Source organism: Vidua chalybeata, chromosome 35, assembly GCF_026979565.1.
Source record: "Vidua chalybeata isolate OUT-0048 chromosome 35, bVidCha1 merged haplotype, whole genome shotgun sequence".
Taxonomy (NCBI): domain Eukaryota; kingdom Metazoa; phylum Chordata; class Aves; order Passeriformes; family Viduidae; genus Vidua; species Vidua chalybeata.
In genome coordinates this window covers 683,028-701,222 of record NC_071564.1, presented here as the reverse complement: position 1 = coordinate 701,222, position 18,195 = coordinate 683,028, and the positions used below count along the sequence as shown (strand labels likewise).

The 18,195-nt window shown below is 46.6% G+C and overlaps 1 protein-coding gene across 2 annotated transcripts; it reads right to left on the bottom strand.

Moving 5' to 3' along the window:
• Positions 1–4,822: 4,822 nt before the first annotated feature.
• Positions 4,823–17,094, bottom strand: POLR2I (RNA polymerase II subunit I). Of its 2 annotated transcripts, none has more exons than XM_053968550.1 (6): positions 17,017–17,086; positions 15,052–15,084; positions 13,891–13,959; positions 11,791–11,865; positions 10,812–10,863; positions 4,823–7,754 (listed from the first exon to the last, which is right to left on the bottom strand). In XM_053968550.1, exons 1-6 carry the CDS (start codon positions 17,073–17,075, stop codon positions 7,692–7,694), a joined length of 351 nt encoding a protein of 116 aa, XP_053824525.1. In that variant the 5' UTR covers positions 17,076–17,086; the 3' UTR covers positions 4,823–7,691. The 2 variants fall into 2 exon arrangements, with proteins under 2 accessions (XP_053824525.1, XP_053824524.1); XM_053968549.1 differs by having other exon boundaries at positions 6,889–7,754; positions 13,891–13,964; positions 15,052–15,106; positions 17,017–17,094.
• Positions 17,095–18,195: the final 1,101 nt, after the last annotated feature.

The window sequence follows — 18,195 nt, the reverse complement described above, 5'->3', positions numbered from 1 at the left end:
GTTGGGATCGGCGCTGCCGGAGCTTCTCCAGGATCTTCTCGGGGGGCGCCGAGCAGCCGGAGCCCTGAGCGGGATCCGCTGGGATCTGCTGGGATTTGCTGGGATCTGCTGGGGTTTACTGGGATCCGACTGGGAGCCGAGATTTTGGGATGGATCCCTTGGGATCGGCGCTGCCGGAGCTTCGCCAGCATCTTCTCGGGGGGCGCTGAGCAGCCGGAGCCCAGAGCGGGATCCACTGGGATCTGCTGGGATCCACTGGGATCTACTGGGACAGAGAAATCTCCTCCAGGAGCTGGGATGGATCCCTCAGGATCGGCGCTGCCGGAGCTTCTCCGGAACATTGAGAGGATTCTGGGATCCACTGGGATCCACTGGGATTGGTTTGGGATCCAATACTTTGGGGATTTCCCTCCTGGAGTTGGGATGTTCCCCTGGGGTTGGGATGGATCACTCGGGATCGGCGCTGCCGGAGCTGCTCCAGAGCCTTGAGATGGTCCTGGCATCCGCTGGGATCCACTGGGATCTGCTGGGATCCACTGGGATCCAACTGGGAGCCGGGATTTTGGGATGGATCCCTCGGGATCGGTGCTGCTGGAGCTTCACCGGAGCCTTGAGAGAGTCCCGGGATCCACTGGGATTTCCTGGGATCCACTGGGATCTGCTGGGGTTTACTGGGATCCGACTGGGAGCCGGGATTTTGGGATGGATCCCTCGGGATCGGCGCTGCCGGAGCTTCGCCGGAGCCTTGAGAGAGTCCTGGGATCCGCTGGGATCTGCTGGGATCCACTGGGATCTGCTGGGGTTTACTGGGATCCGATCGGGAGCCGGGATTTTTGGATGGATCCCTCGGGATCGGCGCTGCCGGAGCTTCTCCAGAGCCTCGCGAGGGTCCTGGGATCCACTGGGATCTGCTGGGACTTGTTGGGATCCGCTGGGATCGGTTCGGGATCCGGGATTTGGGGATTTCCCTCCCGGAATTGGGACGTTCCCATCGGAATCCACTGGGGGCTCCCTGGGATCCACCCGGGACCTGCTGGGATTTGGGATCTGCTGGGATTTGGGGTTCGGGATCGGCTGGGATTTGGGATCTGCCGGGATTTGGGATCTGCTGAGATTTGGAACCTGGGATCTGCTGGGATTTGGGGTTTGGGGATCTGCCGGGATTTGGGATCTGCTGAGATCTGCCGGGATTTGGGGTTCGGGATCGGCTGGGATTTGGGATCCACCTGGGATTTGGGGTTTGGGGATCCACCTGGGATTTGGGATCTGCCGGGATTTGGGATCTGCTGAGATCTGCTGGGATTTGGGGTTCGGGGATCTGCCGGGATTTGGGGTTCGGGATCGGCTGGGATTTGGGATCCACCTGGGATTTGGGGTTTGGGGATCCACCTGGGATTTGGGATCTGCCGGGATTTGGGATCTGCTGAGATCTGCTGGGATTTGGGGTTCGGGGATCTGCCGGGATTTGGGGTTCGGGATCGGCTGGGATTTGGGATCCACCTGGGATTTGGGGTTTGGGGATCCACCTGGGATTTGGGATCTGCCGGGATTTTGGGGATCCGAGACCTCTCCTGAGGGATCCAGAACCTTCCAGAGGGGACCAAGTCCCTTCCCGGGGATCCCAGAACATTCCCAGTGGATCCAGAAGCTTCCGTGGAATTCCAGAACTTTCCAGGGGATCCCAGAACATTCCCAGTGGATCCAGAAGCTTCCGTGGAATTCCAGAACTTTCCAGGAATTCCAGAACCTTCCATAGGGGATCAAGTCCCTTCCCGGGGATCCAGAACATTCCAGAAGGATCCAGAAGCTTCTCGAGGGATCCAGAACATTCCATGGAATCCCAGAACATTCCCAGTGGATCCAGAAGCTTCCAGAAGGGACCAGAACATTCCAGAAGGATCCAGAAGCTTCCGTGGAATTCCAGAACATTCCGTAGGGGATCAAGTCCCTTCCTGAGGATCCAGAACCTTCCAGAAGGATCCAGAAGCTTCTCGAGGGATCCAGAACCTTCCAGGGGATCCCAGAACATTCCCAGTGGATCCAGAAGCTTCCGTGGAATTCCAGAACATTCCATAGGGGATCAAGTCCCTTCCTGGGGATCCAGAACATTCCAGGGGATCCCAGAACATTCCAGAAGGATCCAGAACCTTCCATGGAATTCCAGAACATTCCAGGGGATCCCAGAACCTTCCATAGGGGATCAAGTCCCTTCCTGGGGATCCAGAACATTCCAGGGAATCCAGAACATTCCAGGAATTCCAGAACTTTCCATGGAGATCCAGAACTTTCCATGGAATCCCAGAAATCCCAGAACTTTCCAGGAATCCCAGAAATTCCAGAACTTTCCATGGAATCCCAGAAATTCCAGAACTTTCCATGGAATCCCAGAAATCCCAGAACTTTCCAGGAATTCCAGAAATTCCAGAACTTTCCATGGAATTCCAGAACCTTCCAGAAATCCCAGAACTTTCCAGGAATCCCAGAAATTCCAGAACTTTCCAGGTGCTTCCACAGGGACCCCGAACTTTCCATGGGATTCCAGAACTTCCGAAACTTTCTATGGAATTCCAGAACTTTCCAAACATTCCAGGAATTCCACAGGGATCCCAAACTTTCCATGGGATTCCAGAACTTTCCACGGAGATCCAGAACTTTCCAGGAATTCCAGAACCTTCCAGGGGCTTCCAGAAATTCCCGAACTTTCCACGGAATTCCCGAAATTCCAGAACTTCCCAGAAATTCCGGAATTTTCCAGAACATTCCAGGGGCTTCCAGAAATTCCAGAACTTTCCACGGAATTCCCGAACTTTCCACGGAATTCCCGAAATTCCCGAACTTTCCACGGAATTCCCGAAATTCCCGAACTTCCCAGAAATTACGGAATTTTCCAGGAATTCCGGAACTTTCTGAACATTCCAGGGGCTTCCAGAAATTCCAGGACTTTACACAGAATTCCAGAACTTTCCACGGAATTCCCGAACTTTCCATGGAATTCCAAAAAATTCCCGAACTTTCCACGGAATTCCCGAAATTCCAGAACTTCCCAGAAATTCCGGAATTTTCCAGAACATTCCAGGGGCTTCCAGAAATTCCAGAACTTTCCACGGAATTCCCGAATTTCCCGAACTTTCCACGGAATTCCCGAACTTCCCAGAAATTCCGGAATTTTCCAGGAATTCCAGAGGCTCTCAGGCCCCTCCCCCTCCCGGAATTCCTGGATTGGTCGGGAAAAGGGGGCGGGGCCGGAATTTTGGGAATGGGGGAGGGGCCTCCCCCCCCAAGGCAATAAGAGCCCCTCCCCCCCTCATTAATTAATGAATAATTAATGAATAATTAATGAGGGAGAATTAATAATAATTAAGGAGCTTCCAGGCGTGGCGATCCAGGCACTTTGATCCCTGAAAATTCCCTAAAAAATTCCCCCCAAAAATCCCCAAAAATTTCCTACAATTCCCAAAAAATTCGCTAGAAATAAAATTTTTAAAATTCCCTAAAAATCCCAAAAAATTCCTAAAAATTCCCTCAAAAATACCTAAAAATTCCCCCCAAAAAATCCCTAAAAATTTCCTACAATTCCCAAAAAATTCGCTAAAAATAAAATTTTAAAAATTCCCTAAAAATCCCCAAAAATTCCTAAAAATTCCCTCAAAAATCCCTAAAAATTCCCCCCCAAAAATCCCCAAAAATTTCCTACCCTTCCCAAAAAATTCGCTAGAAATAAAATTTTTAAAATTCCCTAAAAATCTAAAAAAATTCCCTAAAAATCCCAAAAAATCCCTAAAAATTCCCTCAAAAAATCCCTAAAAATTACCCCAAAAATTCTCAAAATTTCCCCAAAAATTCCTTTAAAAATTCCCAACATTTCCCTAAAAATTCCTTTTAAATTCCCTAAAAATTCTAAAAAATTCCTTTAAAATTCCCTAAAAATTCCCTAAAAATCCCCCAAAATCCTAAAAATTTCCAAAAAATTCCTAAAATTGCCGAAAAACCCTAAAAAATTCCTGAAAATGCCTAAAAATTCCCCAAAAAATCCTAAAATTTTCCTAAAGATTCCCCAAAAAATTTCCAAACATTCCCAAAAAAATCCCAAAATTTCCTTTAAAAATTCCCCAAAACATCCCTAAAAAATCCCAAAATTCCCTAAAAATCCCCAAAAATTCCCAAAAGATTCTTACAAATTCCCCAAAATTCCTTTAAAATTCCCTAAAAATTCCTAAAATTTCCTAAAAAATCTTAAAAATTCCCAAAAAATCCCCAAAAAATCCCTAAAAATCAAAAAAATCCTAAAATTTCCTTTAAAAAAAATCCCTAAAATTCCCTAAAAATCTCCCAAAAATTCCCTAAAAATCCTAAAAAATTCCCTAAAAATCCCTAAAATTCCCTAAATTATTTCCTGGAGCGGCTCAGGGTTTGAAACCCCTCCCCCTTCATTCCCAAAATTCCCCAAAATTCCCAAAAATTCCCCAAAAATTCCCATTTTTAAACCACTATATTTGTATAAATGGCACCGTTTTTATCCCAAATCTTGGAATTTTTTCCCGTTTTTTTTTGCTATTTTTGGGATGAGGGGAAAATTCCCCAAATTTCCCCAAAATTCCCTGAGAATTCCCCCCAAAAAATCCCAAAAAATTGGGATTTTTCCCTCCTTTTTTGTCTTATTTAATCCCCGCCCCCGTTCCCGGAAAATTTTGGTGGATCGGAATAAAAATTCCCCAAAAATTTCGTGGCTTTGAGTTTGGATTTTTGGGGGGAAAATTGGGAATTTTGGGGGGAAAATTGGGGAATTTTGGGGGGAAAATGGGAATTTTTGGGGGGAAAATTGGGAATTTTTTGGGGGAAAATCAGGAAATTGGGAATTTTGGGGGGGAAAAATGGGAATTTTGGGGGAAAATTGGGAATTTTGGGGGGAAAATGGGAATATTTGGAGGGAAATTGGGAATTTTTGGGGGGAAAATCAGGAAATTGGGAATTTTGGGGAAAAATTGGGAATTTTCGGGGGAAAATGGGAATATTTGGGGGGAAATTGGGAATTTTTGGGGGGAAAATCAGGAAATTGGGAATTTTGGGGGGAAAATGGGAATTTTGGGGGGAAAATGGGAATATTTGGGGGGAAATTGGGAATTTTGGGGGGAAATTTGGGGAAATTTTGGGGGAAATTGGGAAATTCTTGGGGAAAATTGAAATTTTGGGGAGAAAATTGGGAATTTTGGGGGGAAAAAGGGGAAATTTGGGGGAAATTGGGAAATTTTGGGGGAAAAATGAGAATATTGGGAGAAAAATGGGAATTTTTTGGGAGAAAAATGGGAATATTTGGGGGGAAAATCAGGAAATTTTTGGGGGAAATTGGGGAAATTTTGGGGGAAAACGGGAAATTCTTGGGGAAAATTGAAATTTTGGGGAGAAAATTGGGAATTTTGTGGGGAAAATTGGGAAATTTGGGGGAAAATTTGGAGGAAAAATCGGGAATTTTGGGGGGGAAATTTTGGGGGAAAATGGGGAATTCTTGGGGAAAATTGAAATTTTAGGGAGAAAATTGGGAATTTTGTGGGGAAAACTGGGAATTTTGGGGGGAAATTTGGGGGAAAATTGGGAAATTTTTGGGGGGAAATCAGGAAATTTTCTGGGGAAAATGGGAAATTTGGGGGGAAAAATGGGAATTTTGGGGGGAAAATCAGAAATTTTGGGGGGAAAATGTGAATTTTTTGGGGGAAAAAGGGAATTTTGGGGGGGAAAATTGGGGGAATTTTGGGGGAAAAATGGGAATTTTGGGGTCTCAGGGATCCCTTCTGGGGTCACTTTTGGGGGCATTTTTGGGGTCACTTTTGGGGTGCTGGGGTCACTCCTGGGGTCATTTTTGGGGTCACTCCTGGGGTCACTTTTGGGGTCATTTTTGAGATTCTGGGGTCACTCCTGGGGTCACTTTTGGGGTCGCTTTTGGGGTCGCTTTTGGGGTCACTTTTGGGGTCGCTTTTGGGGTCGCTTTTGGGGTCACTTTTGGGGTGCTGGGGTCACTCCTGGGGTCACATTTGGGGTCACATTTGGGTTCATTTTTGAGGTTCTGGGGTCGCTTTTGGGGTCGCTTTTGGGGTCACTTTTGGGGTCACTTTTGAGATCCCGGGGTCACATTTGGGGTCATTTTTGGGGTCACTCGTGAAGTGCTGGGGTCACTCCTGGGGTCACTTTTGGGGTCACTTTCAGAGTCACATTTGGGGTCATTTTTGAGGTTCTGGGGTCACTTTTGGGGTCACATTTGGGGTCACTTTTGGGGTCATTTTTGGAATCACATTTGGGGTCACATTTGAGGTCATGGGGTCACTGCTGGGGTCACATTTGGGGTCATTTTTGGGGTCACTCGTGGGGTCCTGGGGTCACATTTGGTGTCACTCCTGGGGTCACTCCGGAATCCCATTTGGGGTCACTTTTGGGGTCACTTTCAGAGTGACATTTGGGGTCACATTTGGGGTCATTTTTGAGGTTTTGGGGTCACTTTTGAGATCCTGGGGTCACATTTGGCGTAACATTTGGGGTCACATTTGGGGTCCCTTTTGAGATTTTGGGGTCACTCCTGGGGTCACTTTTGAGTCACTTTCAGAGTCCCATTTTGGGTCCATTTTTGGGTTCATTTTTGAGGTTCTGGGGTCACATTTGGGGTCACATTTGGGGTCACATTTGGGGTCACTTTTGGGGTGCTGGGGTCACTCCCGGGGTCACATTTGGGGTCATTTTTGAGGTTCTGGGGTCACTTTTGGGGTCACATTTGGGGTCCCTTTTGAGATCCTGGGGTCACATTTGGGGTCATTTTTGGGGTCACTCGTGAAGTGCTGGGGTCACTCCTGGGGTCACTTTTGGGGTCACTTTCAGAGTCACATATGGGGTCACTTTTGGGGTCATTTTTGAGGTTCTGGGGTCACTCCTGGGGTCACTTTTGGGGTCACATTTGGGGTCCTGGGGTCACATGTGGGGTCACATTTGGGGTCACTCCTGGGGTCATTTTTGGGGTGCTGGGGTCACTCCTGGGGTCATTTTTGGGGTCACTCCTGGGGTCACTTTTGGGGTCACTTTTGGGGTGCTGGGGTCACATTTGGGGTCACTTTTGGGGTCACTTTCAGAGTCACATTTGGGGTCACTTTTGGGGTCATTTTTGAGGTTCTGGGGTCACATTTGGGGTCACTTTTGGGGTCACTTTCAATGTCACATTTGGGGTCCCTTTTGGGGTCACTTTTGGGGTCCAGGGGTCACTTTTAGGGTCACTCCTGGGGTCACTTCTGGGGTCACATTTGGGGTCACTTTTGGGGTGCTGGGGTCACTCCTGGGGTCACTTTTGGGGTGCTGGGGTCACTCCTGGGGTCACTTTTGGGGTCACTTTTGAGTCACTTTCAGAGTCCCATTTTGGGTCCATTTTTGGGTTCGTTTTTGAGGTTCTGGGGTCACTTTTGGGGTCACATTTGGGGTCCCTTTTGAGATCCTGGGGTCACATTTGGGGTCACATTTGGGGTCATTTTTGGGGTCACTGCTGGGGTCACTTTTGGGGTCACTTTTGGGGTCACTTTTGAGTCACTTTCAGAGTCCCATTTTGGGTCCATTTTTGGGTTCATTTTTGAGGTTCTGGGGTCACTTTTGGGGTCACATTTGGGGTCACTTTTGGGGTCACTTTTGGGGTGCTGGGGTCACTTTTGGGGTCACTTTTGGGGTCACTCTGTCCAGCGGTGGCCGCAGTGCGGGGCCGTGCACACGTAGTAAAGCCTCATCGCGTCCTGTGGGATTTGGGGGAAATTTGGGGCATTTTGGGGACATTCCTGCAGAATTTTCCCTCTCCCACCCCAAAAAAATCCCCCCAAGGATCATCCCCAAATCCTCCAAGACCCCTCCCCAAAAAATTTCCAAAGATTCTTCCCAAAATTCCCTGGGATTGCTCCTCGAAAAAAAATCAAAATCCTCTGGGATCCATTCGCAAAATCCCCCAAAAAATCCACCAAAAAATCCCCAAATCCCTCCCTAAAATCCCCCCAAAAAACCCCAAAATCCCTCCCTAAAATGCCCCCAAAAAACCCCAAAATCCCTCCCTAAAATCCCCCCAAAAAAATCCCAAAATCCCTCCCTAAAATCCCCCCAAAAAACCCCAAAATCCCTCCCTAAAATCCCCCAAAAAACCCCAAAATCCTCTCTCAAAAAAAATCCCAAAATCCCCCAAGACCCCTCCTCAAAATTCCCCCAATCCTTCCCCAAAATCCCAAAAAACTCCCCCAAAAAACCCCAAAATCCCCCCAAAAATCCCAAAAAAACTCCTCAAAAAACCCCAAAATCCCTCCCCAAAAATCCCAAAAAACTCCCCCAAAAAACCCCAAAATCCCTCCCCAAAAAACTCCTCAAAAAATCCCCCAAATTCTTCCCCGAAATCCCAAAAAAACTCCCCCCAAAAACCCCAAAATCTCTCCCCTAAAAACCCCAAAATGTCCTCTAAAAAAAACCCAAAATCCCAAAAAACTCCCCCAAAAAATCCCAAACCCCTCCCCCAAAAAACTCCAAAATCTCCCCCTAAAAAAACCCCAAAATCCAAAAAAAACTCCCCAAAAACCCCAAAATCTCCCCCAAAATCCCAAAAAACTCCCCCAAAAAACCCCAAAATCTCCCCCTAAAAAAACCCCGAAAATCCCAAAAAACTCCCAAAAAAACCCCAAAATCCCTCCCCAAAAACCCCAAAATCTCCCCCTAAAAACCCAAAAATCCCAAAAAACTCCCCCAAAACCCCTCCCCAAAATCCCAAAAAACTCCCCCAAAAAACCCCAAAATCTCCCCCTAAGAAAACCCAAAAATCCCAAAAAACTCCCAAAAAAAATCCCAAAATCTCCCCAAAAATCCCAAAAAAACTCCCCCAAAAACCCCAAAATCTCCCCCTAAAAAAACCCCAAAATCCCAAAAAACTCCTCAAAAAACCCCAAAATCTCCCCAAAAATCCCAAAAAACTCCCCCAAAAACTCCCCCTAAAAAAACCCGAAAATCCAAAAAAAACTCCCAAAAAAAACCCCAAAATCTCCCCAAAAATCCCAAAAAACTCCCCCAAAAACCCCAAAATCTCCCCTAAAAAAAAACCGAAAATCCCAAAAAACTCCCAAAAAAATCCCAAAATCTCCCCAAAAATCCCAAAAAAACTCCTCAAAAAACCCCAAAATCCCTCCCCAAAAATCCCAAAAAAATCCCCCAAAAACCCCAAAATCTCCTCAAAAACAAAACCCCAAAATCCCAAAAACCTCCTCCCAAAAAAACCCAAATCCAAAAGAATTCCCCCAAAAATCCCAAAAAAAACCCCAAAATCCCCCCCCAAAAAAACCAAAAAAACCCCAAAACAAAACAAAAAAAAACTGAATTTTTTTTTAGGATTTTGGGGGAGGTTTTGGGGTTTTTTTGGGAAAGATTTTGGGATTTTTTGGGTTTTTTTGGGGGGGATTTGGGGTTTTTTGGGGGGATTTTGGGGTTTTTTGGGGGGAATTTTGGGATTTTTTGGGGATTTTTTTGGGGGTTTTTTTGGAATTTTGGGGTTTTGGGATTTTTTGGGGAGGATTTGAAGAGATTTTGGGTTTTTTTGGGGACGATTTTGAGGAGATTTTGGGATATTTTGGGGTTTTTTTGGGGGATTTTGGGATTTTTAGGGAGAATTTTGGGATTTTTTGGGGGAATTTTTGGTTTTTTTTTATTTTTGGGGTTTTTGGGGAGGATTTGAGGAGATTTTGGGATTTTTTGGGGTTTTTTTGGGGGGATTTTGGGATTTTTAGGGAGAATTTTGGGATTTTTTGGGGGAATTTTTGGGTTTTTTTTGATTTTTGGGGTTTTTGGGGAGGATTTGAGGAGATTTTGGGATTTTTTGGGGTTTTTTTGGGAATTTTTGGATTTGGGGATTTTTGGGGGGGGGTTTAGGATTTTGGGGTTTTTGGGGAGAATTTTGGGATTTTTTTGGGAGGATTTGAGGAGATTTTGGGATTTTTTGGGGGGGTTGGGAATTTTGGGATTTTGGGATTTTTTAGGAGGATTTGAGGAGATTTTGGGATTTTTTGGGGTTTTTTTTAGGATTTTGGGGTTTTTGGGGAGAATTTTGGGATTTTGGGGGTTTTTTTTGGGAGGAATTTGAGGAGATTTTGGGGTTTTTTGGGGGGATTTTAGGGAGAATTTTGGGGTTTTTTTTTGGGAAATTTTTGGGTTTTTTTGATTTCTGGGGATTCTGGGTAGGATTTGAGGAGATTTTGGGATTTTTTTGGGGGGGTTGGGATTTTTTGGGGGTTTTTGGGGAGGATTTGAGGAGATTTTGGGATTTTTTGGGGGGAATTTGGAAATTTTTGGGGAGGATTTCAGGAGATTTTGGGATTTTTTGGGGTTTTTTTGGGGAATTTTGGTATTTTTTGGGAGGATTTGAGGAGATTTTGGGATATTTTGGGGTTTTTGGGGGATTTTGGGGTTTTTAGGGAGAATTTTGGGATTTCTGGGGGGAATTTTGGTATTTTTGGGGAGGATTTGTGGAGATTTTGGGATTTTTGGGGTTTTTTTTAGGGGTTTTGGGGAGGATTTTGAGGAGATTTTGGGATTTTTTTGGGTTTTTTTTTAGTATTTTAGGGTTTTTTTGGGAATTTTGGGATTTTTTTGGGGAATTTTGGGATTTTTGGGGTCTTTTTTTATGATTTTGGGGTTTTTAGGGAGGATTTTGGGATTTTTTTGGGGTTTTTGTAGGATTTTGGGATTTTTTTGGGGGTTTTTTTAGGATTTTGGGGTTTTTTTTGGGGGATTTTGGGATTTTTTTGGGAATTTGGGGATTTGGGGCTCACCTCGGCGCGGGCGCTGTGCGACTGGAAGAACACGGCCTCCTTGTGACCACACCTGCACAGGGACAAAAATGTCCCAAAATGTCCCCAAAATGTCCCAAAAATGTTCCAAAAAGGTCCCAAAATGTCCCAAAAATGTCCCCAAAATGTTCCAAAATGTCCCAAAATGTCCCCAGTGTCCAAAATGTTCCAAAAATGTCCCAAAATGTCCCCAATGTCTCCAAAATGTCCCAAAATGTCCAAAAAAGTCCCAAATGTCCAAAAATGTCCCAAAATGTCCCAAAAATGTCCCCAAAATGTTCCAAAATGTCCCCAAAATGTCCCCAATGTCCAAAATGTTCCAAAATGTCCCAAAATGTCCCAAAATGTCCCCAAAATGTCCCCAAATGTCCCCAAGGTGGCTCTGATGTCCCCAGGTGTCCCCAAGTGTCCCCAAATCCCCCAAAATGTCCCCAATGTCCCCAGAATGTTCCAGAATATCCCCAAAATGTCCCCAAAAATGTCCCAAAAATGTCCCCAAATCCCCCAAAATGTCCCTAAATTTTCCCAAAAATGTCCCCAAAATGTCCCCAAAATCCCCCAAATTGTCCCCAGTGTCCCCAGAATGTCCCAAAATGTCCCCAAAATGTCCCCAAGGTGGCTCTGATGTCCCAAAAATGTCCCCAAGTGTCCAAAAAATGTCCTCAATGTCCCCAAAATGTCCCCAGAATGTCCCCAAATGTCCCCAAGTGTCCCCAAAATGCCCCAAAATGTCCCCAAAATCCCCCAAAATGTCCCTAAATTTTCCCAAAAATGTCCCCAAAACCCCCCAAAATGTCCCTAAATCCCCCAAATGTCCCCAAAATGTCCCCAAATGTCCCCAAATGTCCCCAAATGTCCCCAAGTGTCCCCAATGTCCCCAAAAATGTCCCCAAATTTTCCCAAAATGTCCCAAAATCCCCCCAAATTTTCCCCAAATCCCCCAAATGTCCCCAGGGCTGACTTCTGGCAGGGGTGATCCTCGGTGCGGGGCAGGGTCGGGTCCTGCGAGACGTCGGCGATGATCTGCGTCAGCTCGCTGCCAAAAATCCCCCAAGTTAGCCCAAAATCCCCCAAAATCCCCCCAAAATCCACCCAGAATTAACCCAAAATGCACAGGGAATTAAAAAAAATACAAAATCCCCAAAAAATTCCAACAAATCCACCCCAAATTACCCCAAAATCCAAAAAAATCCCCCAAAAATCCACCCAGAATTAGCCCAAAATCCCCCAAAATCCCCCCAAAATCCACCCAGAATTAGCCCAAATCCACAGGGAATTAAAAAAAAAAAAACAGAATAAAAAAAAAATCTCCCAAAAATCCCCAAAAAAATCCCAAAAAAAATCCCCAAAAAAATCCCCAAAATTACCCCAAAATCCCAAAAAATCCACCAAAAATCCCAAAAATCCACCCAAAATTAAACCAAAATCTCAAAACATCCCCAAAAAATCCACCCAAAATTACCCCAAAATCCCAAAAAATCCACCCGGAATTACCCCAAACCCACAGGGAATTAAAAAAAAAAACCAAAATCCCAAAAAAATTCCAACAAATCCCTAAAAAATCCATCCAGAATTAGCCCAAAATCCCCAAAAATCCACCCAAAATTAAACCAAAATCCCAAAAAATCCACCCAGAATTAACCCTAATCCACAGGGAATTAAAAAAAAAAAACAAAATCCCCCAAAAATTCAAAAAAATCCATCCAAAATTACCCCAAAATCCCAAAAAATCTACCCAAAATCCCAAAAATCCACCCAAAATTACCCCAAAATCCCCAAAAATCCACCCAGAATTAGCCCAAATCCACAGGGAATTAAAAAAAAACCAAAATCCCAAAGAATTCCAAAAAAAATCCACCCAAAATCACAGCAAATCCACCCAAAATTACCCCAAAATCCCCCAAAATCCCCCCAAAATCCACCCAAAATTACCCCAAAATCCCAAAAAATCCCCAAAGAATTCCAACAAATCCACCCCAAATTACCCCAAAATCCCCCAAAATCCCCCCAAAAATCCACCCAGAATTAGCCCAAAATCCCCCAAAATCCCCCCAAAATCCACCCAGAATTACCCCAAATCCACAGGGAATTAAAAAAAAAACAAAATCCCCCAAAAATTCCAAAAAATCCCTAAAAAATCCATCCAAAATTACCCCAAAATCCCCAAAAATCCACCCAAAATCCCAAAAATCCACCCAAAATTAAACCAAAAAACTCCCCCAAAATCCACCCAGAATTAACCCTAATCCACAGGGAATTAAAAAAAAAACAAAATCCCCCAAAAATCCCTAAAAAATCCCAAAAAATCCCCAAAAAATCCCCAAAAAATTACCCCAAAATCCCAAAAATTCCACCCAAAATCCCAAAAATCCACCCAAAATTACCCCAAAATCCCAAAAAATCCCAACAAATCCACCCAGAATTAACCCTAATCCACAGGGAATTAAAAAAATCCCGAAAAAATCCCAAAAAAAATCCATCCAATTTGGGAATAATTTGGGATTATTTTGGGAATAATTTGGGGATATTTTGGGATTATTTTGGGAATATTTTGGGGCTATTTTGGGAATATTTTGGGAATAATTTGGGGATAATTTGGGGCTATTTTGGGAATAATTTGGGGATAATTTGGGAATTATTTCGGAATAATTTGGGAATAATTTGGGGATAATTTGGGGATAATTTGGGATAATTTGGGGATATTTTGGGGATATTTTAGGAAAATTTTGGGGATAATTTGGGGATAATTTGAGGATATTTTGGGAATATTTCTGGGATAATTTGGGGCTATTTTGGGAATAATTTGGGTATAATTTGGGAATAATTTGGGGATAATTTGGGGATAATTTGGGGATATTTTGAGGATAATTTGGGAATAATTTCAGAATATTTTGGGTATAATTTGGGAATAATTCGGGGTTATTTTGGGGATATTTTCGGGCTATTTTGGGGATATTTCGGAGATATTTTGGGGATATTTTGGGGATATTTCCGGGATATTTCGGGGATATTTCTGGGATAATTTGGGAATATTTGGGAATGTTTTGGGCCCGTCTCTCACTCCACTTCGTGCGTGATCTTGTTGACGTAGATGCAGCTGTTGTCGGCCTCCTGCTGGTAATCACAGTTCCTGCACTGGGACAGACTGGGATCAACTGGGACCAACTGGGATCAACTGGGACAGACTGGGACAGACTGGGATCAACTGGGACCAACTGGGACCAACTGGGAGAGACTGGGACAAACTGGGACCAACTGGGAGAGACTGGGAGAGACTGGGAGAGACTGGGACCAACTGGGAGGGACTGGGACAAACTGGGATCAACTGGGATCAACTGGGATCAACTGTGATGGACTGGGACAAACTGGGATGGACTGGGATGGACTGGGACAAACTGGGATGAACTGGGACAAACCGGGACCAACTGGGAGAGACTGGGAGAGACTGGGACAAACTGGGAGGGACTGGGAGGCACTGGGAGGGGACTGGGACAAACTGGGATGAACTGGGATGGACTGGGATGGACTGGGATGGACTGGGATGGACTGGGAGGGACTGGGACAAACTGGGATGGAGTGGGGATCACTGGGATGAACTGGGATGGACTGGGATGGACTGGGATGAACTGGGGTGGACTGGGATGAACTGGGATGGACTGGGATGGACTGGGATGAACTGGGACAAACTGGGACAAACTGGGAGAGACTGGGAGAGACTGGGATGGACTGGGACAAACTGGGACAAACTGGAATGAACTGGGAGTTACTGGGATGAACTGGGAGTTACTGGGATGGAGTGGGATGGACTGGGATGAAGTGGGAGTTACTGGGAGCACTGGGATGAACTGGGAATGACTGGGCCAAACTGGGATGGACTGGGAGAGACTGGGAGAGACTGGGATGGACTGGGATGGACTGGGATGAACTGGGAATGACTGGGGATCACTGGGATGGACTGGGAGCACTGGGATGAACTGGGACAGACTGGGATGAACTGGGATGAACTGGGATGGACTGGGATGGACTGGGAATGACTGGGATGAACTGGGAATGACTGGACCAAACTGGGAAGGACTGGGATGAACTGGACCAAACTGGGATGGACTGGGATGGACTGGGATGAACTGGGACAGACTGGGATGAACTGGGATGAACTGGGATGAACTGGGAGGGCTCAGGCCCCAGTGGCAGTCCCAAACTGGTCCCAGTTCAGGGCACTCACGGCGTAGAGCAGGATCCGGTTCTCCTTGTCCTCCTTGGGGTACAGCATGTTGTTACTGGGGAAACTGGGATTACTGGGAGCCTCCGGGGGCAATTCCCGCCCTCTTCCCCCACACAATTCCCAATTTTCCCCCTCAAAATTCCCAATTTCTCCCCCACAAAATTCTCAATTTTCCCCTCAAAATTCTCAATTTTTCCCCGTCAAAATTCCCAATTTTCCGCCACAGAATTCCCATTTTTCCCTTCACAAAATTCCCATTTTTCCCCCTCAAAATTCCCAATTTTCACCTCAAAATTCCCAATTTTCCCCCCCACAGAATTCCCAATTTTTCACCTCAAAATTCTCAATTTTTCTCCCTCAAAATTCCCAATTTTCCCCCCACAGAATTCCCAATTTTTCACCTCAAAATTCTCAATTTTTCTCCCTCAAAATTCCCAATTTTCCCCTTCAAAATTCCCAATTTTTCACCTTAAAATTCCCAATTTTCACCCACAAAATTCCCAGTTTTCACCTCAAAATTCCCAATTTTTCCCCTCACAATTCCCAATCTTCTCCCTCACAATTCCCTGTATTTCTCCCCTCACAATTCCCGATTTTTCCCCTCACAATTCCCGTTTATTTTCCCTCACAATTCCCAATTTTTTCCCTCACAATTCCCGACTTTTCCCCTCACAATTCCCTCTCTTTTTCCCCTCACAATTCCCTGTATTTTCCCCCTCATAATTCCCTCTATTTTCCCCCTCACGACTCCAGGATTTCCCCTCACAATTCCCAGTTTTTCCCCCTCACAATTCCCTTTTTCCCCCTCATGATTCCCTGTATTTTTCCCCTCACGATTCCCTCTATTTTTCCCCTCATAATTCCCTTTTTTCCCCTCACAATTCCCGATTTTCCCCCTCACAATTCCCAGTTTTTCCCCCTCACAATTCCCTTTTCCCCCCTCATGATTCCCTGTATTTTTCCTGTCACAATTCCCGATGTTCCCCCTCATAATTCCCGCTATTTTCCCCCTCACAATTCCCTGTATTTTTCCTGTCACAATTCCCGATTTTTCCCCTCACAATTCCCGATTTTTTTCCCTCATAATTCCCTTTTTTCCCCTCACAATTCCCTCTCTTTTTCCCCTCACAATTCCCTGTATTTTCCCCCTCATAATTCCCTCTATTTTCCCCCTCACGACTCCAGGATTTCCCCTCACAATTCCCTCTATTTTTCCCCTCACAATTCCCGGTTTTCCCCCCTCATGATTCCCTGTATTTTTCCCCTCACAATTCCCGGTTTTTCCCCCTCACAATTCCCTTTTCCCCCCCTCACACTTCCCCCTATTTTCCCCCTCACAATTCCCGATTTTTCCCCTCACAATTCCCTGTATTTTCCCCCTCACAATTCCCAGTTTTTCCCCCTCACAATTCCCTTTTCCCCCCTCATGATTCCCTGTATTTTTCCCCTCACAATTCCCTGTATTTTCCCCCTCATAATTCCCTGTATTTTCCCCCTCACGACTCCAGGATTTCCCCTCACAATTCCCTCTATTTTTCCCCTCACAATTCCCTCTATTTTTCCCCTCACAATTCCCGGTTTTTCCCCCTCATGATTCCCTGTATTTTCCCCCTCATGATTCCCTGTATTTTCCCCCTCATGATTCCCTGTATTTTCCCCCTCACAATTCCCTCTATTTTTCCCCTCACAATTCCCGATTTTTCCCCTCACAATTCCCGGGTTTTCCCCCTCACAATTCCCTTTTCCCCCCTCACCATTCCCTCTATTTTTCCCCTCACAATTCCCTCTATTTCCCCCCTCACCATTCCCGGTGTTCCCCTCACGATTCCCGCCTTTCCCCGCCGCACCCCGCCTGCCCCTCCCGCCTGTCCCCGAGCAGCCCCGGCGCATTCCCGCTGTTTTCCCCCGCACATTCCCGCTGTTTTCCCGCTGTTTTCCCGGTGTTTTCCCGGTGTTTTCCCTCACCATTCCTGGCAGAACCGGATCCCCACGAAGCCCGGCTCGTACGCTCCGTCCCCCTCCATGGCTGCGCGGACACGCCCCTCTCACATCCTCCCTCATCCCATTGGTCGAACTACGCGTCAATCATTCACTTTCCGTCTTTTCATTGGTTAACTCTCCTTAGACCCGCCAACGCGTTATTTCTATTGGTCGAGCCTGTTTACCCCGCCTATTCATTATTTTATTGGTCCGTTCGCTCTTAGACACGCCTTCCTCTTTTTTTATTGGCTGAGCCTCTCTTTACCCCTCCCTCTCTCTCTCCCTATTGGTCAACCCCCTTTTATCCCGCCCTTTATGCGTCTATTGGGTAATTTTCTCTTCGTCCCGCCTCTTCTCGATCGCTATTGGTCGGTTTCTACCACGTGACCTCATCCGCCCGCTCTGATTGGCCGCTCCCTCACCGGTCCCGGCTGTGGCGGCCCGTGAAGGTTCCAGAAGCGGCTCCGGTTCGGGCGGGCCCGGAACCGTTCGGGGGTCCCGGTTCGGGAGAGCCGGAGGCTCCCGGAGGCTCCCGGAGGCTCCCGGTGGGGCTCGGGGAGCTACCGGAGGAGCCTGGGTGTGTCCGGGGCCTCCGGTTCGGTTCCGGTCGGGCGGTACCGGCAGGGCCCGGTCGGTACCGGAGCCATGAACGGCGGCGGGCCCGGGGCGGGCCCGGTGTGGCTGGCGGTCAGCAGCTCCCTGAACGCTTTCCGTGCCTGTAAACGCTTCTCGCCCGCGCTCACCATCGCCGAGCTCAAGGTACCGGGAACGGGAGAACGGGACCGGGAACGGGCCGGGATAACGGGAATTGGGCCGGGATAAGGGAACCGGGATAAGGGAACCAGAGCGGGATAAGGAAACCGGACCGGGATAAGGGAACCGGGATAAGGGAACCGGAGCGGGATAAGGGAACCGGGATAACGGGAACGGGATAAGGGAACCGGAGCGGGGGAATGGGACCGGGATAAGGGGACCGGGATAAGGGAACCGGGATAACGGGAATGGAACCGGGGTAACGGGAATGGGACTGGGATAAAGGAACCAGAGGGGGATAACGGGAATGGAACTGGGATAAGGAACTGGACCGGGATAAGGGAACCGGGATAACGGGAATGGAATCGGGGTAACGGGAATGGGACTGGGATAAAGGAACCAGAGCGGGAT

Bases quoted from the DNA above. Each gene is read 5' to 3' on its own strand.
- POLR2I (XM_053968549.1), bottom strand. From the start codon at position 17,075: ATGGAGGGGGACGGAGCGTACGAGCCGGGCTTCGTGGGGATCCGGTTC. The intron at 11,866-13,890 runs GTGAGAGACGGG...GATTTTTGGCAG, and splicing joins AAGATCACGCACGAAGTGGA to CGAGCTGACGCAGATCATCG. The intron at 7,755-10,811 runs GTGAGCCCCAAA...CAAATCCCACAG, and splicing joins CGCACAGCGCCCGCGCCGAG to GACGCGATGAGGCTTTACTA.